The sequence below is a fragment of the Salmo salar genome, chromosome 04 (genome assembly GCF_965601325.2).
Source record: "Salmo salar chromosome 04, fSalSal1, whole genome shotgun sequence".
Lineage (NCBI taxonomy): Eukaryota > Metazoa > Chordata > Actinopteri > Salmoniformes > Salmonidae > Salmo > Salmo salar.
In genome coordinates, this window is record NC_138294.1 from 70270719 (window position 1) to 70294367 (window position 23649).

The following is a 23649-nucleotide window of genomic DNA, read 5'->3' on the forward strand; positions in this document are numbered from 1 at the left end:
ATTTCGAAATACCCCAGTATACAGTATATCGCCCAAGCCTACATGTTGAAGCATGTTATTCCAGTAGTCCGGTATTTCCTTCATAAAGAGCCAGTTGAAGATACCTCAACATAAATTCTTCGTTCTTCCTGTTGTTTCTCCCCAGATAACATCAATATTGCCGGGATCATCCTGGGAGTGCTGGTGGTGGTGGTGGTGCTATTGTGTATAACAGTGGGCATCTGCTGTGCGTACAAGCGAGGCTACTTCGTCAGCCAGAAACAGACAGGAAACAAGTGAGTGAGACTTCCTCTTGAGTGGCGCGGCAATGGGGATGGGTCATGGCTCTTTGAGGTTTAACATTTGCCGATTTAGACCTTATGAACCTTCTTGACTTCACAACTTGACCTGGTCAACTCAATGGTTTTATAACATGCATGGAACAATTCTTACTAGAAATGTGTAGTTTTTGCAACATAAATGCCTTCTGATCATGTCTCCATTGTGTCTGACAGTTACAAAGCCCCAGCGAAAGGAGACGGAGTGGACTACGTCAGGACAGAGGACGAGGTGCGTAAAGAAAAAAATATATATATATTTTAAACTAGGCAGTCCAACTTTTTCTTACTTGCTCTTCCCTTTTTATTCTAGGGTGACTTCCGACACAAATCTTCATTTGTCATCTGAAGAGGAAGACGAAGGGCATGGAAGGGAAAGGTGTGATACTTTGGACTGAACTCACTAAGTGTGTGAGATGACCAGTGAGCTGCCACAGTATGTGCCTTGAGCTCTCTGCACGTCTGAAACGATTCAAGTTTGCCAAAGGTGACAAGTTTTCACAAATCTATATAGAACTATTAACCATCGTTACAGACACAGATAAGAATTGAAACCCGCTTGTTGAACTTTTTATCACCAAACAACTTATTTTGCTAAATTATGGAGATTTTTACGTTAAAGTTATAGCATGTTTCAATAAGGTTTTTAACACTATCTGCTGGGAAAAAGCATTTATGTAAGATGTTCTGCCAGGAGGGGGAAAACATCTAGCTAAGTTCTGAAGTAAATCTAACATGACATATTTCTACTTTAAACATGTGCTTCAAACCTTTGTCATTTATATAATTTTTTTTCTACCAGCAAAATGTGTCAGACTATTTTTGATGGAATATATTTTGAAATGCCTATAAAGGTTTACTTTTTTAAATATTTGTAAAATACTAGCATACTTTTTTATTTGGTTGTGGGAAAAATAAGTTTCAACCACTCAGTATTCAGCTGTAAAATTTCACCTTTCCTACCTACCCCCCCCCAAAAAATGCAATCACAAAATGACTTGTTTTACCATAAAGGTTTGGTTCTAGAACAGTCTTACATATGTTATTTACAGTTGGGATTTCCATGTTAATATTGAAAGTTAAATGTTTGTAGATAGTGTCTTGGACAGTAAGAGGCTTCAATGAGTACCAGCCAAAAGCTGGGAAAATACTGTACACAATCAGTGCTGCATATCCTTGATTTTAAGTGTCCTTCTATGCTTGAGTTTATCTTGTATATATTGAATATTCTGTCCATTTTTTTGTTGTTGTTGCTGTATGTCAGGAATACATTGAGTATTTGTAATACAGGGTTTATGTTGGCTAAAAATTGTACATAGATAAGTTTGTGTGTGTCCCCAAGGAGGCAATATGAAACTCTTCCCATGGTTTGAAAAATACATGGTCAAGGTAGAGACGATCTGCCTAATGTTTGCACATAAAAATGTTACATTGTTCAATCTTCTCTACACCAGGCAAAAAAAACATAGAATTTCAAATTCAAGTAAACGACTTAAGAAATTGTATTTGACGTTTTCCCAAATGAATTTATTTCCAAGAGTTACAAACATTACAAGATACAGTAATTGCCTGTAGCTAGTAGAAACCAATTAATGCAGATGCAAAACATTTTTACAAAACAGGTACTTAAGGTTTTCATTTGTACTTTGAAAAAAGATCCTTCCTCTTAAGTGCCTTCTGCCATTACAATAGTAGATCAGCTTCATGCCACCCAACACATTTTAACATTTTATTTTAAAGGTATTTCTCAATCTCAATACTGGAAAATGCACAAAAACCTGAATTGCATGTTTAATACTCTACAAACGGCGTTTGAGAGGAATGATGACATTGACAAGAATGGAACATTTTCCCACCCAAATCATTTTTACATATCTGCTTTGTTTTGTAAATAGATTATTTTCTTTTAGCATTGATTTAAAGGATTACCGGTACACTTTTTTCCATTGGAGTTGAAATAGAGATTTATTATGCAATAGTGCCTAAATAGTGGGAATTCTTTTTGGTAGAGTAAAGACACAAATAGAAGAAAATATACACAAAGTTTGTTAACAGATTAAATAGATGGAGAAACACTAAAGCATGCCGCCTACTTGAAGCCTACATTTACCATAAAGGCCAGAAAACACCGGCAACTTCCAAGGCATTGAAGATATTTTTTTATTAAACAGCCCTCTTCAAAACCGGCAATATGTAGTTTTAAATACACAGTGAAAGAGATTCCAATACATGTTCTATGGTTGGGGCTTGCTAAGCCAAATGGTGACTGCCAATCACGATTTTCCTCCAATCCAAGGTTGAGGTTCCAGCAACAAGTGTTGATAATCTGCCTCTAATTTCGCCAATAGTTGGCGTTGAAATCACGTAAAGGTTCAAGCGTTTCAAGTGTTCACACGTTTATTTGATTGAGAACATGATTTTTCTGAACCAAACTAATGTAACGCCCATCTCGGGCCTGGTACAAATCCTCTGAGAATTCTTGAACCGTATGTTAATGATTAATAAAACTCACTTCTAATATTCTGACATGGGTGCTGGATTTTCATTTACAAAAATAAAGAAAATATCAATACGATTTTACATGGGACATCAACTGTGTTCAGTATAGACAGAAGAGAACATGAAAAAGAAATCGCTACTGATGTATTCGTCTCGTTCTTTTTTGATTGAGTGGGGACTGCACGTTCCATTGCCTTGGCACTGGAGTTCTGAAAACACAAGAAATGAATTAGGTGAAACATTCCAACCATTATATGGTTTAAAGCTTACTTTGATCAAAAAAATAAGTACTTACTGCTGATCAGGTGATATCAATTGAAGGACACGTCCTTCTTCTCCAGTCTTTGAACCTACGAAGAAAAAAAACTAAAGTCAGACCAAACACATCAGTGTCCACTTGTGATCAAATAGCATCTGTCTAAAGGTCAAAATGTTACATACCTGTTTTCTGGTCACTGAAGATGGCGCTGACTCCTTCCCCGAATGTAACTTCATTTATGGTACCTGAGTAACATGTAATAGGGATATTATGTTGGCGAATTAGATTTTTGATATTTAATGTAAGGCATAAGGTTAGTAGTTTGGTTAAAGGGCAATTCTGCCACTTTTCAACCTCATCTCCAGCACCAATTGCTGACAGGTGTATAAAATGCAATCTACATAGACAAACATTGGCAGTGGAATGGCCTTACTGAAGAGCTCAATGACTTTCAACGTGGCACCGTCATAGGATGCCACCTTTTCAACAAGTCAGTTCGTCAAATTTCTGCCCTGCTAGAGCTGCCCCGGTCAACTGTAAGTGCTGTTATTATGAAGTGGAAATGTCTAGGAGCAACAATGGCTCAGCCGCGAAGTGGCAGGCCACACAAGCTCACAGAAGGGGACTGCCAAGTGCTGATGCAAATAGCGTGTAAAAATCGTCTGTCACTACCAAGTTCCAATCTGCCCCTGGAAGCAACTTCAGCACAAGAACTGTTTGTCGGGAGCTTCATGAAATGGGTTTCTATGGCCGAGCAGCCACACATAAGCCTAATATCAACATGCACAACGCCAAGCATCGGCTGAAGTGGTGTAAAGCTCGCTGCCATTGGACTCTAGAGCAGTGGAAATGCGTTCTCTGAAGAATCACGCTTCACTATCTGGCATATTTTGGTCATATAGTGTGTGAAAACAGTGCATTTCAATGATGTGGTAAAAAAGAAAAAAGTTAAGGTCGTAAGAAAATTATCCTGCAACACAGGGTAGGATAAAAAGTAAAAAAACAAACAATGATTTTCAAAACCGGCAACGGGTTTCTAGCCCAAAGGAGGGTCTTTTATTTTTCCCCACATCACTGCCAATCTAGTGTTTCAAAAATCACATTTTACATAAGTTGACACTGGTATTTCATTGGAGACAATGAAAATGAGGTTGAAAAGTGGTGTAGTTCCCTTTTAAGGTTAGGGTTAGGCATAAGGTTAGCAGTATGGTTAGAGTTAGTTTTAAAAACAGATTTTAAGAAGAGGGTAGAACGTCCAGCTCTGCCAGTTAGTGCCAATTGATGATTTCAGTGAGTGGGAAATGACCACCTCTGGACAACGTTTTTTTTTGTTGGGGTTTATCATGGGGCTGCCAGCCATTGACTTGTGGCCCAACAGCAGCTCTTTTTGCTCTACATGAAGAAGCTTTCATTGAGTCAGTAAATTGTTGACAGTACCTGAAAACACTACCCACAGTGATATTCAGAAGGCTCCTCAAGACCCCATGTACAAAGCTCTCCAATGAGGGAAATCTAGCAGCATCAGCATTATTGGGCACAATGGATGGTAACCACTGCATGATCAATGCATATAGAGATTGATTGTCTAGAGCATGCTCTGCTAAATGACTTAAATGTAAATGTAAATGTAGAGCAGTGTGATCCATTTCAGTTCCACATGATACTCCTCATTCAATGTTAGCTGCTCTTGGGACATGCACACAGCCTATACACTTGGCATGCGGGAGGGTGTCTGACTCCTGAAGGAGAAGGGGGATTCAGATCTGGGTTGGTCCAACTTACCCTGCGGGGTGCTTATAGCTCGATCGCAGACGCCTCCTTTCGGCTTCACTGTTATAGTGGAACAAGAAAAAGGAAAGAAATCTGTCAAATTGAATCACATCTCACCAAGTCGGAGTTGGCCATTTCCATCTAGATCCATCTAGTCAGCGGTGTGGTCATGAAAAGCGGCCATACCTGATCCATCCAGGGGTGTGAAGTTTCTGTCGCCGGTCACCATGACCCAGCTCTTGTGTGGCCCGCTCCTCTGCTTCGCTGGCTGACGCCTGGGGTTCAAGCACAACGCCCAGTCAGAGAGACAAGCTTAATTACGCTCTCCCATTCCACATAGCAGCAAGGTGTGCCCATAGTGGTGGTTGTAATAGAATGTTGGTGTAGCTGAAGTGACAATGGGAGTAATGCCTCTAGTGCCAGATCAAAAAGGCACAGTGTAGTCAAAAACATGATTGTGTTTTATATACATTTCCAGACTAGGAGTCTGGAATAATACTGTGAAAATTATGATTTTGAAAACAGCCTGAAGTTTCTGCTTGTTTTGGTGGGATGGAGTTTTGGCCTGCCTCGTGACATCACCAGGCAGTAATTTAGTTAATTAACAAATAAGAGAGTTCCAAACCTCTGCCAATAACAGCTAGTTCAGGTTTCCCCTCCCCACTTAGACCCTTCCTAGCTAAATTCTTGCTTAAGAAAATGCTCTTTGCTAAAAATCTATTTGTTTTTCAACCATTTTAATTGAAAACAAATCACAGTAATATACTTAAATTGTTACCCAGAAATGATATAGCTATCTATAAAAAGGCTGCATTGGACCTAAGATTATTAGGCATTTAATAGCGCCATTTGAGATTGCTCAATCTGGGACTGGAATGTGTCTAGACATATCCACCCCACCTTGTAGTACAGAGGATTCAAGGTGATGTAAAATGGGTGTAATATTTTCACACCAAGTATAAGTAGTCTTAAGGCAGTAGTTAGGTACAGTGCATTCGGAAAGTATTCAGACCTTCACCTTTTCCACATTTTGTTACGTTACAGCCTTGTTCTAAAATGGATGAAATTGCCCCCCCCCCAGGAAATCTACACACTATACCACATAATTATAAAGGGAAAAAAATTGGTTTTGAAATTCTTTGCAAATTTATTAAAATTAAACTGAAATTACAGTTACATAAGTATTCAGACCCTTTACTCAGCACTTTGTTTAAGCACCTTTGGCAGCGATTACAGCCTTGAATCTTCTTGGGTATGACGTTACAAGCTTGGCACACCTGTATTTGGGGATTTCCTCCCATTCTTCTCCGTAGATCCTCTCACACGCTGTCAGGTTGGATGGGGAGCGTTGCTGCACAGCTATTTCAAGGTCTCTCTAGAGATGATCGATTGGGTTCAAGACCGGGCTCTGGCTGGGCCACTGAAGGACATTCAGAGACTTGTTCTGAAGCCACTCCTCCATTCCTGGCTGTGTGCTTAGGGTCGTTGTCCTGTTGGAAGGTGAACCGCCACCCTAGTCTGAGGTCCTGAGAGCTCTGGAGCAGGTTTTCATCAAGGATCTCTGTACTTTGCTCCACTCATCTTTTCCTCGATCCTGACTAGTCTCCCAGTCCCTGCCGCTGAAAAACATCCCCACACACAGCATGATGCTGCCACCACGCTTTACCTTGGGGATGCTTCCAGGTTTCCTCCAGACGTGATGCTTGGCATTGAGGCCAAAGAGTTCAATCTTGGTTTCATCAGACCAGAAAATCTTGTTTCATATGGTCTGAGAATCCTTTAGGCAAACTCCAACCGGGCTGTCATGTGTCTTTTACTGTCTTTTAGTGGCTTTCGTCTGGCCATTACCATAAAGGCCTGATTGCTGGAGTGCTTCAGAGATGGTTGTCTTTCTGGGAGATTCTCCCATCTCCAGAAAGGAATTCTGGAGCTCTGTCAGAGAGACCAACGGGTTCTTGGTCACCTCCTTGACCAAGGCCCTTATCCCTCGAATGCTCAGTTTGGCCGGGCAGCCAGCTCTGGGAAGCGTCTTGGTGGTTCCAAACTTCTTCCATTTAAAAATGGAGACCACTGTTTTCTTGGGGACCTTTAATGTTGGAGACATTTTTTGCTACCCTTACCCAGATCTGTGCCTCGCCACAATCCTGTCTTAGAGCTCTACGGACAATTCTTTTGACCTCATGGCTTGGTTTTGCGCTGACTTGCACTGTCAACTGTTGGACCTTATATAGACAGGTGTGTGCCTTTCCAAATCATGTCCAATCAATTGAATTTCCTCCAATCAAGTTGTAGAAACATCAAGGGTGATCAATGGAAACAGGATGCACCTGAGCTCAATTTTGAGTCTCATAGCAAAGGGTCTGAATACTTACGTAAATAAAAAAAAAAGGTGCTTTTTTATTTTCAATACATTTGCAAACATTTTAAAAACCTGTTTTCGTTTTGTCATTATGGGGTATTATGTAGATTGAATTTAATACAATTTTTTCCCCTCGTCAATGTAGAATAAGGCTACTGTTACAAAACATGGAACAGGTCAAAAGGTCTGAATACTTTCGGAATGCACTGTATGTACAGTATAGGTAGGTAGCAGGGTTTCCATTAGCCGGTAATTGCTGGCTTTTGGCCAACAAAATAAATCATGTACCCCGACTGTTGCGTGCTGCCTTACGTGCCTGCCCCTACTGATGAGGAGAGCGTGCGAGAGAGGAGCTTTGGGCTACTGTTGAATTCAAAGATGGAGGCCTTTTTAATTTAAGTAAAATGAAAGTTAGAGTATGCCAGGGTTTGCGTTAGGCAGTCTTTCGTCCGATAAAAAAAAATGGAAAGTAATAAATAAAATTGGCACCGGACATTGGCCAGGAGAAGAAAAAAATCCCTTTGAGAAATAATGCTTTTTAGCTCATTAATTGACTTAAATACCTGTTGACTGGTCATGCTTATCGGTCTATAGGTTAATTAGCATTATTTTGTGGAATTACATTGGCCCGTGTATAGCATATTCATTATACATATCTATCACACGCATACAGATAGAGCCTTCGAGTGGAAAATCTGACAGTGCAAGAGTTGCTGCTGCAGCATCTTGTGGTGCTTTCAAGACAACTGTGAACTCTGAAAAATCGAGGTCAAATAATGACTTCAGTGATCTTCAGGTCGGAGATCTAGAAAGAGGACCGAGTTCGATGACCGTTCAAAACGAATTTTCCTAGTCAGAGCTTGTTCCCCCCCCCGCCAGTTGTCTTGAACGCACTGAAGTTGGAAGTCAGATTTGAGTTCCCAGTTGTTTTGAATGCAGCATCAAACGGCAACGGAAGGCAGGCTTTATCAGCGCGTCACACACCACTTTGCAATGAGCCGAAGGCAGTATGCATTTTGAAAACATATACTTCATTGTTTGAAACCTGAACGTTTTAGTAGACATGACGCATGTCTTACCTTGCTTCAAGGTAGCCCTCCCTTTCTAACAGATAATTTCATCGGTCACATGAAACCGCTAGCATGCCCTTTTGCATTATGGAATGAACATTCACGCGTAGCCTACGCGTGCGCATTGCTGCGCTTATAATGTGAAGAAATAGTTTATCAACTAAACGTTTTGAGCTATTGCATCAGACTCATGTAGCCTAGGCCTACTCGTATGAATTTGGGATCCATCGTCTCACAACTGTCCCAGAGTTTGTTTGGAATAGGCCATTTCTTTCTCGACAAGCTGACCAATAAAATAGGTAACGTAAACCTTTCTACTATAGTAGATTTACATAGGCTAGTGATTTTGCTGTTTGTTACTGGTCTTGTTGGCCGAGGAAAAGTAAATGTGGACAGTTCTAACATGTTCAAAGCACACATCAGAATTCGGTAAGAACCGCACATCGTTGCATCCTCGACTTGCATGTTCTAGTAATATCAATTACCATATTCTAAATGTGATCTGCACCGTGTGTGGACGCCCTAATCATGTTACGCACCCAATGCATATGGATCAGGTACATTTATCAAATGTCCGGCAATTGAAAATGTTGCTGGTCAAATGTCCAGCTCCACATTTTCCTAACAGAAACCATGTCTTATGCCTATAGTAAAAAGACTACAAGGGAGATGACCTCCATATGGCATTTTAATATTGTAGTGGACAAAGATGAGAAGAACGTTGGGGTGGCCAAAGGTGCAACTCGCTATTTTGGTAGGCTTGAATTTTGGAACTTTATAAATGTTTTCGTATTTATAATAATTTGTTTTATCATTATTGTAGGCCTATTTATAAAATATCATTAGCCTATTATTATCATATGTTGGGTATGGTATGCACTTCCTGGTAATTGCTGCAATATAGCCTATAACATTTTTGTGAAGGTTTAAACCAGTTCGCAAGTGTTTTGTTTCATTCTGTTGAGCCATTTTAAGTTCCAACTGCCGCAATATAATATCCTGCTTGTATTTCCCCTATAAAGAATGACTTGATCACGGCCGGCACGCTCATTAGGCATGATTACGTGGCCGCCTATGACGCCTTTTTCTGAGCTGAACTGGCCAACACATAAAACTTCACATAATTCTGACAAAAACAATGACAATTTCCATCAACCAGTGGCATATGGGCTTTTTAGGTGAGCTCTGATGCCGCCCTAAGATAAGCAGTGCCTACTTTGTTAAAGGCAGGGGCGCAAAATATTTAGCTTGTCTATTCTCAGCGCGCCTCTCAAGGGTGCTGTTGGAGAAACGCATCTCTGCAGCACTCCCAACATTCCATCAAAAACAATCAAACGCGCCTCCCAAGTGGCGCAGGGGTCTAAGCACTGCATCGCAGTGTTGCGTCGTAACTACAGCCTGGGGTTCGATCCTCGATAAATACAAATTTTCCTAACAGAAATCCTAGTAGGTAGGTACGAAAGCATTGTGCTTGTATGCAGCTAAGAGCTGTACCTGTCTGACTGGACAAGTCTTTGGGTGAGCAGGCCTCGGTGGCTGGGGGCGACGGGCTGGGGCGTGGCAAAGCCCGTTTGGAGGAGCCTGTGGGCAGAAGCAGATGCAGGGGAACCCAGGATCTGAGAGACAGGGAGGGGGAGGTATGGTGGAGGGGGACAATTATGAGATTATGTATGGGATATGTAGCCTGTAGACATTTAGACAATTGACATTGAGTCAGACATTTCTTCATATTCTCTCTTTTACAGACAGACACAGTAACTTTTTTAATTAATTTCCACTTAAATAGAATTTTCACCTTCTGACATCAATGCAAGTGAGATTGACTTAAGTGGAAGTTAGGCATCAAGGGGCAATTCCTTCATTACCAGCAGGGATCCTGATGGATTGCTATTCAGGCTGTTCGCAGCAAAGAGTAATGGCTGTAATAAAGTACTCCTATCTAAAAAAGACAAGACCTCCCTCCATTACTAGGCCTAGTGCTCACCGGCGTGCCCCCAGAGGCAGCATCCCCTCCCAGGGAGCAGTGGGCCATCTGGGCTTCCATCTCCTGCTCCTTCTCCTTCTCATACATCTTCAGGTTGTACTCCAGCTCTACCGCCAGCTGCTCGTCCGCTGCAAAGAACTCCTTCACCTCACTGCGGTAGTCCTGCATGGTCAGCTAGACAGCAGGGAGAAGTGTTATATGCCCTTAGGAGTTGGCCTTAGGAACAGATCTAGGATCAGACTAGCTTGAGAACCCAAGGACCAAGGGCCATTGACTACAGCGCAGCCAATGTGCGCAACAGTCCCGACACCCTGTCTAAATCTTTATAATCATTGTGTGCAATATGCTTTTGGAAACGTCAGAAACTTCATATCACCTCCAAAATAAATTTTACAAATACAGAAGATCCACTTACTGTGGGCTTCAACACAGATCTCCACGAGGTGTTTTGCATGGCACATAAGGATGCACATTTTAGTAAATTTGGCTGCGGACTAACAGACCCTCATTAACCGGTCAACAAAATTGTTTCCAAACAGTAAAATGACGTGACCAACAGGAAATAACATACATGCATACGTGGGATGTTTTTCATCAAGATGCAACAATAGAAAGCCTAACGTCTTAAAGTCAAAAAGCTATTATTGAACACGCAACTGCAATTAGCGGAAAAGCACCGCTCTAAACAACGCACTTAAAATGTTCAGGTTTTAAACAATGATACTGCCTCAAATCCACATTGCAAAGTGATGGGTGACGCGCTGATAGCATGCCTACCATTGACTATCGCCTATGCACTCAAATGGGAGGCGTGCTTTAACTTTGAGTTGAAAGAAGAAAATTGTAGCTCTTTAAAATCATGGCCATCAAAAAAGTTAACCCGCAATTGCATTTAGAATTGTTATTTGTTGCGTAATGACTGGGCTTATAAAAGAACGGGTCGCTCCAGTACCAGCTTTTTGAGGAGCTGTTCTTGCCCTGTGACCGGCGGCGATAAGCTATTCCGCTCCTCAAACTAGGCTCTGTATGCGTGATAAATAAGATACATGACGACTACCCAAAATCCACACACCAATTTAATTCCACTAAATTATGCTAATTAACCTATAGACCGATAAGCATGACCGGTCATGTGTCTTTTCAGTAGCTTACCGATTAACATCCCTAGTTGCACATTTACCTGAACTATGACACTTCCTGAGCTAAATAGAACTCTGGCGAGAACACAGAAAAACATTGGCTAAAAGTGGTGTTTGACAAAAAATAAAACTCTGGAAATCTGTTTGTATTTGCAAAGTTATTTTTGGATCATTATTAAGTTGTGTTCCAAGGTTTCCAAAACTGTTTCGCAAAAAAAAAGAAAATGTTTCCAAATAAGAGTGTTTCAAACTTGACCAAATCACCTCAGCTAATCAAAAGGAACATTGAATGACTCCAACGTAGCGTTGGAATCAGAAGAGCCCTACTCCACTGTATTCACTATCCTGGTGGCTACAAACATTGTTATGGGATACATTTTGAACTGCAAACCATGCTCAGTCCTAAGTTCTTGCTTTTAATGTATTTTCAAAATTTCTAAGTTGTTTTAATATATTTTACATTTCTAATTTCGCTATCATACATTATACTTGACAATGGATGACGTGATGTCATGATGATGGCCGTCTTCCCTCCCTGCCTTACCTGGAGGTAGCCCATGAGGTCCTTCAGGACTGGCGAGCGCTTCTGTTCCAGCATGCTCTTCAGATTAATGATGATGGGAATCATGCTCTCGATGAACACTTTCTTCTGGACCTGTGGGTGGATGGATGAACAGTTAGCCGTTGGCCCCCTCTAGTGGCTTGGAACACAACATTTGTGGGTTTAAGTAGTGCTGGACAAATACATGTTTATTGTAAGTCACTTTGGATATAAATAGTAATATTAGCATTACTACTACTTGTTTTAGAATACAAAATTGTGTGTCCTATTAAGACGTGTTGCATGTAAAAGTGAAGAATTAAAGAAAGCTTAAATTGCAACCAAATCCAAGTCCTGGCCCCCCTTTTCATTATACTACAATTATCATAATCTATTATTACTACTACCATTATTCAAAGCTCAACATACCTGTGAGACAACCTTCTTCTGGGCCACCTGCATGACGGCCTTGGCCATGGCCATCTGCTCGTCCTCCTGCGGCTCGTCACCACCAGCCCCCGCCGCTCCGCTCAGTGCTGACAGCTTGATCTCCTTGAGGCTGAGGATCCCAAATGTCTCAGCCAGCACTGCCGCCCCGTCACCGTCCAGAGGCAGCTCCCCGTCCACAAAGCACGCTGAAGGGGTGGAGGCAGAGACACAGCGAAAGAGCGGGAAGCAAAGAGAGCATATGAGTGAGAGAGACAAAGGTGCAAATAGTCGATAAGCGCTCACCAATAAACATTTGAAGAGTACATGTAATTTCAATGTCGCAGTTTTCTTGGAGCACTTACCAAGGATGTTCTGGCTGATCTTGATAGTGATGTTAAAGCGCTGGGCGTCTGTGAAGTGCACCAGCAGGAACCTATAGATCGTGAACCTCCTCTCTTTGTTCTGGGCTCCTTTCAGGGAGAACTTAGCCTTCTCACTGGGGGACAAACAGACATTTACGAGTGTTTCCCAACCTGTCATGGACTAGGGACTGGCAAAAACTACATAATTGCTATTGAATAGAATGACACCCTTAAGTCCATTGTAACACATGGCAAACATTTCCATTTCGCACAATTGCTCATATAGTATTGCCAGTTCCATAGTCTAGCGAGTTCAATCACATTACAACAGCAAAGTCCCATAGTACTCATCCACTGATTAGAAAGCATTTTTACTGTGAAAATACCTTGTGACCATCTCACCATTGGAGTGGCTGATCAGCAATATCTCAGACTGCGAGTTCAGAATCAGCAACTTAGAATAGTCATCATCAACCTCGTAAACTCAGCAAAAAAAAGAAATGTCCACAGATCTTCATTGTAAAGAGTTTAAACAGTTTCCCATGCCTGTTCAATGAACCATAAACAACTAATGAACATGCACCTGCGGAACGGTCGTTAAGACACCAACAGCTTACAGACGGTAGGCAATTAAGGTCACAGTTATGTAAACTTAGGACACTAAAAAGAGGCCTTTCTACTGACTCTGAAAAACACCAAAAGAAAGATGCCCAGGGTCCATGGTTATCTGCGTGAATGTGCTCCTGGTATGCTGCAAGGAGGCATGAGGACTGCAGATGTGGCCAGTGCAATAAATTGCAATGTCCATACTGTGAGATGCCTAAGACAGCGCTACAGGGAGACAAGATGGACAGCTGATCGTCCTCACAGTGGCAGACCACGTGTAACAACACCTGCACAGGATTGGTACATCCGAACATCACACCTGCAGGACAGGAAAAGGATGGCAACAACTGCCCGAGTTACACCATGAACACACAATCCCTCCATCAGTGCTCAGACTGTCCGCAATAGGCTGAGAGGCTGGACTGAGGGCTTGTAGGCTTGCTGTAAGGCAGGTCCTCACCAGACATCACCTGCAACAACATCGCCTATGGGCACAAACCCACCGTCGCTGGACCAGACAGGACTGGCAAAAAGTGCTCTTCACTGATGAGTCGTGGTTTTGTCTCACCAGAGGAGATGGTCAGATTTGCGTTTATCGTCGAAGGAATGAGCATTACACCGAGGCCTGTACTCTGGAGCAGGATCGATTTGGAGGTGGAGGGTCCGTCATGGTATGTCACAGCATCATCGGACTGAGCTTGATGTCATTGCAGGCAATCTCAACGCTGTGCGTTACAGGGAAGACATCCTCCTCCCTCATGTGGTACCCTTCCTGCCGGCTCATCCTTACATGACCCTCCAGCCTGACAATGCCACCAGTCATACTGCTCGTTCTGTGCGTGATTTCCTGCAAGACAGGAATGTCAGTGGTCTGCCATGGCCAGCGAAGAGCACGGATCTCAATCCCATTAATACGTCTGGGACCTGTTGGATCAGAGGGTCAGGGCTAGGGCCATTCCCCCCAGAAATATCCGGGAACTTGCAGGTGCCTTGGTGGAAGAGTTGGGTAACATCTCACAGCAAGAACCAGCAAATCTGGTAAAGTCCATGAGGAGATGCACTGCAATACTTAATGCAGCTGGTGGCCACACCAGGAATAATGTGTCCCTCAACAAAGGGGCGGTCAAAATCAAAAGTAACAGTCACTTTTGATTGACCGCCCCTTTGTTGAGGGACACATTATTCCATTTCTGTTAGTCACGTCTGTGGAACTTGTTCAGTTTATGTCTGTTGTTGAATCCTGTTATGTTCATAAAAATATTTACACATGTTAGGTTTGCTGAAAATAAACGCAGTTAATTGAGGATGTTTCTTTTTTTGCTGAGTTTAGAAAGCAATTGGTAGCCAATATAAAACTACTTTTTGCCAAAAATAGGAGCATAATTGTACCTGTCCGTTTGAGGGAAATTGTTGTAGGTCTTGTTTTTCTCATAGGAGTTGAAGTGGAAGATGCACTCAATGAAGTGCTGTGAGAACATCACTGGGTTCTTCTTGAGCAGGAGGTGAACCAGGCAGTACTCACACAGACTGGAATGGAAATAAATATGTGATTTACTAGTTCACTCAGTTCTGTTCATTTTTTGCTTTTTGTATTGAGTGCATTGGAACTGGTGACAGCATACATAATGATCACCACTTACCTAGCAATGGTAGGGTCAGAATCCACCAGCACTGCAACGAAACGGAAGAACAGCGAGCCCTTCCATTTGACAAACTCTTCCTACAAACAGCAACGATTCATAATTCTTTACCCTCTTCCTGACAGTGACAGGTTTATCGGAAAAAACTTCTACATTGTGGCTTTAGCAAGCTGAATTCAGGAACAACAAGTATATATAATTCCAGGATTACAGCAACTGAGAATAACATTTAGGAGGGCATAGTCATTTAAGAAGACTGATACATTTTAAATCAATCAAGCCATAGTAACACTTAATTTTCTGTCAGTTTATTGTCCTCCGGCCACAACCGGTACAGCAGAGGGCGCTGTCTATTGTTTCTGAGTCCTACCTGCAGCAGGTTGGTGAGCATGGTGAGGGTCTGCTTGCGGATGAGCGGCTCCTTATCGCGGAGACAGGCCGACACGTTGGGAACGTAGCGGTCAACCATGTTGGTGTAGCGCACGCACAGGTCACACATGACCACAACCACATTGCTGCGCACCGCCAACTCGCTGCACAGTTCCAGTTCGCGGGCGAACGCCGGAAGGTACTTGCGGGTCAGCTCCTCGTGCTGCAGGCACAGCTTACCTGGAGGGAGACGGGAGGGGTGGAGAGTTAGCTATCCAGTTATTTTTGGAGCAGAGTGCTTATGGTATGCTACTCTTCCAGCAAAATGAAGGCAGTTATACAACTCTAAAAGCATTGTGTACGTGCACTCAGGCCCCTACTCCACTACCATACATCTATAGCACAATGGTGTAGGGGCTAGGGGTTGTTTCTGGACAGTGTCTCAGCCAAAAATACATTCATTTCCAGGAAGGAGGACTGAGGTGAGGTCATACCTAGAGTGATGACAGCATGAGCCCGGATGCTGCTGGGCATGGAGGAAGCCTTAAACTGAGACAGAGGCTGGGAGCCGGCCAGCTCCTCTGACCCCTCTGTTAAAACACGAAACACACAAAACATGTAGTCTAAAGAAACATTCGACATAGCTGTGAATGGACCAGAAGAACAATGCATAAGACTGATAAATTTAATGTGACCAAAGATACTGAACAACTGAATTTACAAAAGGTTTTTCCCGCTGCAGCCACTTAAGGGTTCCATAACATTCTAATATTCTCTGAATAATGTATTCAAATACCTGACTGTTGTTCCACACTGGAGGTGAGGACAGACTGGACAAGGAGCACAATGCGTTTGCCCACTTTGGAGGGACAATGCAGCGACGCCACGCCTAGTGTGTACAGGTGCTTCACCTGACCGGAGAATAAAATTCAATGAAGCCCAATTAATACACAAAAGATCCAGTTTATACTTGCTTTGCAATAGTATTCAAAGGACCTGTCAATGAGTGATTCTGTTTAGATGTTAATTTCTCTCACCACCAAATCCTCATTCAAATTCTGTGCTCCGTTTTCATTCAGGATGACGCTGGAAAGATACGCCTCACAGAGCGAGACTAGTTCTCCACAGTGTTGGTTAAGGAATGTCTGCAAAGCATAATTTAACTTCTGGTTAGCTAATACAGTCCACATTAAAAGATTGGAAGTGAGTTACTGGGATTTATTCTAATATTTGAGGCTCGCATACACAAAAACTACCTGTGTGTCACTGACTGCCTCTGCCTTGCCCAGTCGACACAGAGTCTCCACACTGGCACTGATCACCTCCAGAGGCATGTCAAAGCTCTTCAGCCAGGTAATAATGTCCTCTGCCATTAAAAAATATAAAATAAGTTAGATTCACGAACAAGAAGTAAGGATAGCTAGGGTCAGGGCCATTTCCAGACCACATGATGCGAACAGGAATAAATCTGGACCCTAGTTATAGTCAAGGGCACAGAATTTCTCCCAATCAGGAAAAACTCCTACAATAGAGGGGAGGGATCCAGGGCCTAAATATTTTTTTTTTATTTTTTTTTAATCTACCAGCCAAAATATTTACCATAATTGCAAAGAAACAGACAACCATACACTGTAATGTTCCTAAAAAACAAGAAACGTAATAAGAATTCATGTGGCATATTGCAAAAATGTAATTTTAACCAAAATATTCAGCTGCCCCTTTAAGAGCAGGATGTTACCATGGTAACAGGGCCACTCCAGTCATATGAGAGATTTGGGATCTGACTAGGGCATCTCTTCACTATCAGTTGAAGCAGCAGACTCAATCTAACATTGGAAAACAACCGAGCTTGTGAACAAAACAATGTAAATAGCCAAGAAACACAAGGACAAAGTCTCAATTTGTAAACTTGAGTAGATTAGACTAACTTTTATGCTTGTGCGCAGCACCTCAAACTAAATCATACAGCACTTCACTCAGTACGCACAGCTCCTCTCCTCTGCTGCTTGAGGCAAGATATAGGATGCATATTTCTTTGTACGATTAGCCGATACGAAACAAAGTTGCAGAAAAACTAATATTTCTCTCCTATAAATTGTGCTCATACTTTACTTTTTTATATTTTTTATTTGCGAATGTAATGCTTGCACTGTAGAGCCCTGCAAATTGACCACCCGCCAACGTGGCTGGTGAAACACACATTCTTAGCTATAGCTAACTCTAGCCACATTTGGTAGGTGTTAATTTTATGCCTTGGAAGGAGCCATCTTGACAGCTCATCCTGTGTCATCCCATTCAAAGCAACTTGGACACCCACCAACAATCCTGCTCTTGGTGTCTTCGTTCAGATGCTCGCCAATGTCCCCGATCACGCACAGGATATGGCAGGATGTTGTCACTGTGACATTCTTTGACCTAGAAAATAAAACATTTAGTAAAATATTTGACAAGCACAGGAGATGGGCTGTTTGAAAATACGCAGCGTCCCTTTCTTGACGTAATGACCAGTCTGTATAGTGACTGGACTGGTGAAAGCCATGTTGTGAAACCTCTGCTTTCACCAATCACGTTGTCTAAGGTCAGGAAATACTTAAAGGAAGGGATGAAGAAAGAATGCATTGTCTTAGTATTAAGGCCAGAGAGAGGGCCGGATACAGTCATTTACAGAAATAAATACTCCAAGATATTTATCAATAGCCTGATCTACACTGACCTAACCAGGTCGTCCCAGGCGTCCAAGATCTTTCCGTAGTCGAGTCGGGGGCAGGAGCTGGCCACTTTGGAGAGCAGCAGCCACGCCCCGGTCGCATGCTCTGCCTCCGTGTGAGAGATGAGGTTGTTGATGAAGGCTGCAGTGAACTTGTTCTGCTTGGACCACACCGTGAAGGCCCTACTGAAGTACCGGCTGTAGAGGAGGAGGAACACAAAGGTTTAATTAAATGTTTTTGTCCCCACTTAGATACACTATGGAAGTTAATTGTTTAGGTCAAATTTTTGTTTGTTCATATTATACATATTTAGTATAATATTGGCTGTGGGGAGGTGTTCCTCGCTTCTGTCCAATTACATTATTTCTGGACATTTAGCGGACCACTTTTGGCTGAAGAGCACCCCCAGACGCACCTAATTAACATGAAGTCTCAGAAAGCAGCATGAATGTGTACCTACCCAAGGTCTTGGCAGTTGTCACACAGCAGGCCCAGCAGGTCCCAGGTCAGTGTCTGCTGGGCGTCCCTGTAGCTGTAGGAGCCGTGGCTCTTCACCTGGCTGAGGATGGTCTGCTCTAGGCACTCCAGGGCTTTCTCCTGGACCGAGCTCTCTGCGTCCACTACGGCCGGCACCACGCCCCGCAGCCACGCCTTCTGTACCAGGCTGTTCTCTGGGTGGGTCTGAATGGAGGGGTAGCCCAAGGCACAGAGATATGAGAAAAATATGGAGAAAAGAAAAGAGGAGAGTGCTTGTGAATGACTGAAGTTGACTATACTGGCCAGAGATCTACAAGGCTCCTAGACCTTAGGAGCCGGTTTCCTGGACCATGGAAACTCCAGTGAATAGGATGGAAGTGTTGATCTGCTTATGAACAATATGGCAGAAGCTCAACTAGACTAGAGCAGTGTTCCCAACTCCAATCCTCAAGTACCCCCAACAGTACCCTGGACTAGAGGGTAGTAGAAGGAGAGGCAGTGAGCAGTGCCACCCAGACAGACCTAACTACTCACAGCGAGGAGGTCCATGAGGCACTGCAGGGCCTTCTTCTTGACAGACAGGGCGGGGTCACGGGTACGTTCCGACAGCACAGCCAAGTTCTCCTCACTGAGCATGATCACGTTGTGCTTCAGGAGGCCCATCATCGCCTGGACACATTGAGGGTTAGTGAGATTTTAAAGAGTGGGTTGGTCGTATTTGCACACCTTATATTGCCCCAGCAGGTAGAATGAGTAACAAGCAAGAAATGTGCATTCCACAATCTGTGTTTTAACCCTTGGGGGGAGGGTTCTACTAAGCTAACATATGGAATTATTTTAGGATGGTCATACAAAAGAATCAATTAGATACTTTATTTTGAATGCTAGGACCCCTTTAGGTATGTATTATTTGATTAAACATTGAATTTGGTCTTACTGCCATTAGCCCATAGAAACACATTGAATAACAGATTCACACATGGAAAAACTGTCCCCCCAAAAATGTAAAAGGAAGTTTGTTTTGAAGTGCCTGTCCTATATTTGAGATAAGAAAGATCAGGAAATGTATTTATTTTTGAGATATTTAACCACTTTTTTTTTTAGGTACTAACCTACTTCCATATATAGTACTGTGCAAAAGTTTTAGGCAGGTGTGAAAAAATGCTGTAAAGTAAGAATGCTTTAAAAAAATAGACATGTTAATAGATTATATTTATCAATTAACTAAATGCAAAGTGAGTGAACAGAAGAAAAATCTAATTCAAATCCATATTTGGTTTGACCACCCTTTGCCTTCAAAACAGCATCAATTATTGTAGGTACACTTGCACAAATTCAGGGATTTTGTAGGTATAGTCAGGTGTATGATTAAACAATTACACCAAACAGGTATACATTCAAATTCAATATGTAGGTTGAAACAATCATTAACTGAAACAGCTGTGTAGGAGGAATAAAACTGGGTGAGGAACAGCCAAACTCAGCCAACAAGGTGAGGTTGCTGAAGACAGTTTACTGTCAAAAGTCATACACAATGGCAAGACTGAGCACAGCAACAAGACAAGGTAGTTACACTGCATCAGCAAGGTCTCTTCCAGATGTGCTGTCCAAACTCTTTTGAAGCAGCACAAAGAAACAGGCAACGTTGAGGACCATAGACGCAGTGGTCGGCTAAGGATCTTACTGCAGCAGATTAAAGACACATCATGCTTACTTCCATTCGCAATCAGATGATGTCCAGCAGTGCCATCAGCTCAGAATTGGCAGAAAACAGTGGGACCCTGGTACACCCATATACAGTCTGGAGAAGTCTGGTCAGAAGTGGCCTTCATGGAAGACTTGCGGGTAAAAAGCCATACCTCCAACGTGGAAACAAGGCCAAGCGACTCAACTATGCACAAAAACACAGGAACTGGGGTGCAGAAAAAGGGCAGCAGGTGCTCTGGACTGATAAGCCAAAATGTGAAATATTTGGCTGTAGCAGAGGCAGTTTCTTCGCCGAAGGGCTGGAGAGCGGTACACGAATGAGTGTCTGCAGGCAACAGTGAAGCATGTTGGAGGTTCCATGCAAGCTCGGGGCTGCATTTCTGCAAATGGAGTTGGGGATTTTGTCAGAATTAATGGTCTCCTCAGTGCTGAGAAATACAGGTAGATACTTATCCATCACACAATACCATCAGGGAGGCATCTGATTTGTCCCAAATGTATTCTGCAGCATGACAACGACCCCAAACATACAGCTAAAGTCATTAACCTCTCTTGGGTAGGGGGCAGTATTTCACGGCCGGATGAAAAACGTACCCAAATTAAACGGCCTACTACTCGGGCCCAGGAACTAGTATATGCATATTATTAGTAGATTTGGATAGAAAACACTGAAGTTTCTAAAACTGTTTGAATGATGTCTGTGTATAACAGAACTCTGTTAACAGAAACCTGAGATAAATCCAACCAGGAAGTGGGAAATCTGGTTCTTGTAGTCTTTTCAAGTCATTGCCCATCTAACACAGTGACTTAGGGTTCATTTTGTACTTCCTAAGGCTTCCACTAGATGTCAACAGTCTTTAGAACCTAGTTTCAGGCTTTTGCAGTGAACAGAGAGCGAACAAGAAGGCCGGGAAGTTGGTGACTCAGAAAATGACATGAGTTTTGTAGCGCGCGTTCATGTGATGAGGTATCTGTGTTCCAAAACATTTTTCAAGACATTGGAATCATCCGGTTGGAATATTATTGAAGTTATGTTAAAAAGGCCCTAAAGATGATGCTATAAAACGTTTGACATGTTTCAACGAACGTAAATATAACTTTTTTTTAAAACTTTGTCGTGAAATCTTGGGCGCGCTTCCTACATTTGGAGTAGCTTACTGAACGCGCAAACTAGGAGGTATTTGGACATAAATTATGGACTTTATCGAACAAAACATTTGTGGACCTGGGATTTCTGGAAGTGCCTTCTGATGAAGATCAAAGGTAAGTGAATATTTATAATGCTATTTATGATTTTAGATGACTCCAAAATGGCGGGTATCTGTATTGCCTAGTGTATGTTTCTGAGCGCCATACTCAGATTATTGCAAAGTGTGCTTTCCCCGTGAAGCTTTTTTGAAATCTGTCACAGCGGTTGCATAAAGGAGATGGTTATCTATAATTCTTTGAATAACAGTTTCATATTTTATCAACGTTTATGATGAGTATTCTTGTAAATTGTTGTGCTGATTCACCGGGAGTATTGGAGGCTAAATATTTTCTGAACATCACGCGCCAATGTAAAATGCTGTTTTTGGATATAAATATGAACTTTATCGAACAAAACAGACAATACATGTATAACATTGAGTCCTTGGAGTGTCATCTGATGAAGATCAAAGGTTAGTGCTTAATTTTAGTTGAATTTCTGGTATTTGTGACCCCTCTCCTGCTTGGAAAATGGCTGTGTGGTTTTTCTTGTGTTGTACCTGTCCTAACATAATCTAACGTTATGCTTTCGCCGTAAAGCCTTTTTGAAATCAGACAATGGGGTTACATTATGGAGAAGTGTACCTTTAAAATGGTGTAAAATAGTCGTATGTTTGAGCGCTAGCGTCCCACCTGCCCAAGAGAGGTTAAGAACTATCTTCAGCGTAAAGAAGAACAAGGAGTCCTGGAAGTGATGGTATGGCCCCCACAGAGCCCTGATCTCAACATCATCGAGTCTGTCTGGGTTTACATGAAGAGAGAGAAGCACCTGAGGCTGCCTAAATCCACAGAAGAACTGTAGTTAGTTCTCCAAGATGTTTGGGCCAACCTACATGCCGAGTTCCTTCAAAAATGGTGTGCAAGAGAACCTATAAGAATTGATGCTGTTTTGAAGGCAAAGGGTGGTCACACCAAATATTGATTTGATGTTAATTTTTCTTCCGCTCACTCACTTTGCATTTTGTTAATTGACAAATATATTCATTCTTACTTTACAGCATTTTTTTCACACCTGCCTAAAACTTCTGCACAGTACTGTATACTTACTTTCATTTTTTTTTTTTTTTTTTTTTTTAACTGGTACCAGGGTACCTTCAGACGAGTCTTGTGAGCGTCCTAGAGTGTGTTCGTGAGTCTCTCACCTTTCCATAAAAGGGTCATAAAAGTGGGCAGGCCAAACTGGCTGATTTTTGTATTATTCTAATTGACTCAAGATGGTTAATGGCATACAACCATGCAAAAGAAACCTACAACTCTTTAAGTCATGTCATCTACTGACACACTGTACAGTACACACATTAAATAAACAAAGACAGAAGTACGTACCTGCAGTGCACACTTCCTCACGTTGGTCTTTGGGTCACTCACACGGCGCTTCAGTAAAGCCATTGTGTCCTTTGCTAAAGAAAACATGAGCATCACATTACCATCAAATACTGAAATCATGTCCCACCAAACAATGTTTTAAATAAACACCTAAAAAGCCTGTAAAAAAATAAAAAATAAAAGAGACTTACACTCAAAACTTGCATGGTCATTGTTTGTGATCTCAATAGTCTTGAAAGGTAAAGTCCTGAACGTTTTTTGGGTTGTCTGTGAATTTAAAGTGCCTAAAAAAAGTAAAGGAGCAGGGCACATTGAGTAAACAAACAAAAATATCCAACTATATTACTGGATTTAAAGCTGTTGTAGAGCTTACCATCAGAACCGTCACCCTCCAAGACAGTCTGCGCAGATGCTAAAATTGATAGAAATGACAAATTAGTTTAGTATGCAACTAGTATTTGGTGCTTTGTGCATGTGTACATACATGCATATGTAAATGTATGCGTGTGTGAGAGAGATTCACTGGTGGGGAAGAGCTCTTTGATGCTGCGTGTGGCGTTCATGGAGGGCAGCTCCAGGCACTGGGCCAGGCAGGTGAGGGCGTGGCCTCGGACTGTGGGTGAAGCGTCTGAGCGACGGCCAAACACCATGTTGTGGACCAGGAACCTGTGGGACAGGAAGGAGACTAGTTCTGCGTCCAAATTTTCATTTGCTTCCCTCTCTGGCTGTTCCAGCAGAGCCATGGACACGTCCAGTGCAAACATCCGGTACACCACCTAGAGGAAGACAGCAGAAAGTTCAGATTCAGTTCAAAGCCAACAGCTCAAATCCCAACTAAT

The 23649-nt window shown here is 42.3% G+C and overlaps 2 protein-coding genes across 3 annotated transcripts in view; one reads left to right on the plus strand and one right to left on the minus strand.

Moving 5' to 3' along the window:
• jam3b (junctional adhesion molecule 3b) overlaps nucleotides 1-2843 on the plus strand; it is a 43344-nt gene extending 40501 nt beyond the window's left edge. Inside the window, exons 7-9 of the mRNA XM_014197636.3 lie at nucleotides 146-275; nucleotides 495-549; nucleotides 631-2843. Coding sequence (XP_014053111.1) covers nucleotides 146-275; nucleotides 495-549; nucleotides 631-666 — 221 coding nt within the window. The 3' untranslated portion in view covers nucleotides 667-2843. The remainder of the gene's footprint in view (nucleotides 1-145; nucleotides 276-494; nucleotides 550-630) is intronic.
• The window catches only part of ncapd3 (non-SMC condensin II complex, subunit D3), a 34981-nt gene continuing 13149 nt past the window's right edge, over nucleotides 1818-23649 (minus strand). For both annotated transcript variants that reach the window (XM_014197635.3, XM_014197634.3), the window contains exons 11-35: nucleotides 23334-23586; nucleotides 23184-23222; nucleotides 23002-23094; nucleotides 22811-22884; nucleotides 19064-19198; nucleotides 18513-18733; nucleotides 18058-18249; nucleotides 17662-17759; nucleotides 16601-16710; nucleotides 16382-16489; nucleotides 16141-16255; nucleotides 15839-15934; nucleotides 15346-15584; nucleotides 14976-15055; nucleotides 14725-14862; nucleotides 12730-12863; nucleotides 12368-12573; nucleotides 11942-12052; nucleotides 10259-10432; nucleotides 9769-9890; nucleotides 5032-5120; nucleotides 4858-4905; nucleotides 3258-3320; nucleotides 3112-3166; nucleotides 1818-3025 (exon numbers count right to left, since the gene is read on the minus strand). In XM_014197635.3, coding sequence (XP_014053110.2) covers nucleotides 2953-3025; nucleotides 3112-3166; nucleotides 3258-3320; nucleotides 4858-4905; nucleotides 5032-5120; nucleotides 9769-9890; nucleotides 10259-10432; nucleotides 11942-12052; nucleotides 12368-12573; nucleotides 12730-12863; nucleotides 14725-14862; nucleotides 14976-15055; nucleotides 15346-15584; nucleotides 15839-15934; nucleotides 16141-16255; nucleotides 16382-16489; nucleotides 16601-16710; nucleotides 17662-17759; nucleotides 18058-18249; nucleotides 18513-18733; nucleotides 19064-19198; nucleotides 22811-22884; nucleotides 23002-23094; nucleotides 23184-23222; nucleotides 23334-23586 — 3066 coding nt within the window. In that variant the 3' untranslated portion in view covers nucleotides 1818-2952. The remainder of the gene's footprint in view (nucleotides 3026-3111; nucleotides 3167-3257; nucleotides 3321-4857; nucleotides 4906-5031; nucleotides 5121-9768; nucleotides 9891-10258; nucleotides 10433-11941; nucleotides 12053-12367; nucleotides 12574-12729; nucleotides 12864-14724; nucleotides 14863-14975; nucleotides 15056-15345; nucleotides 15585-15838; nucleotides 15935-16140; nucleotides 16256-16381; nucleotides 16490-16600; nucleotides 16711-17661; nucleotides 17760-18057; nucleotides 18250-18512; nucleotides 18734-19063; nucleotides 19199-22810; nucleotides 22885-23001; nucleotides 23095-23183; nucleotides 23223-23333; nucleotides 23587-23649) is intronic.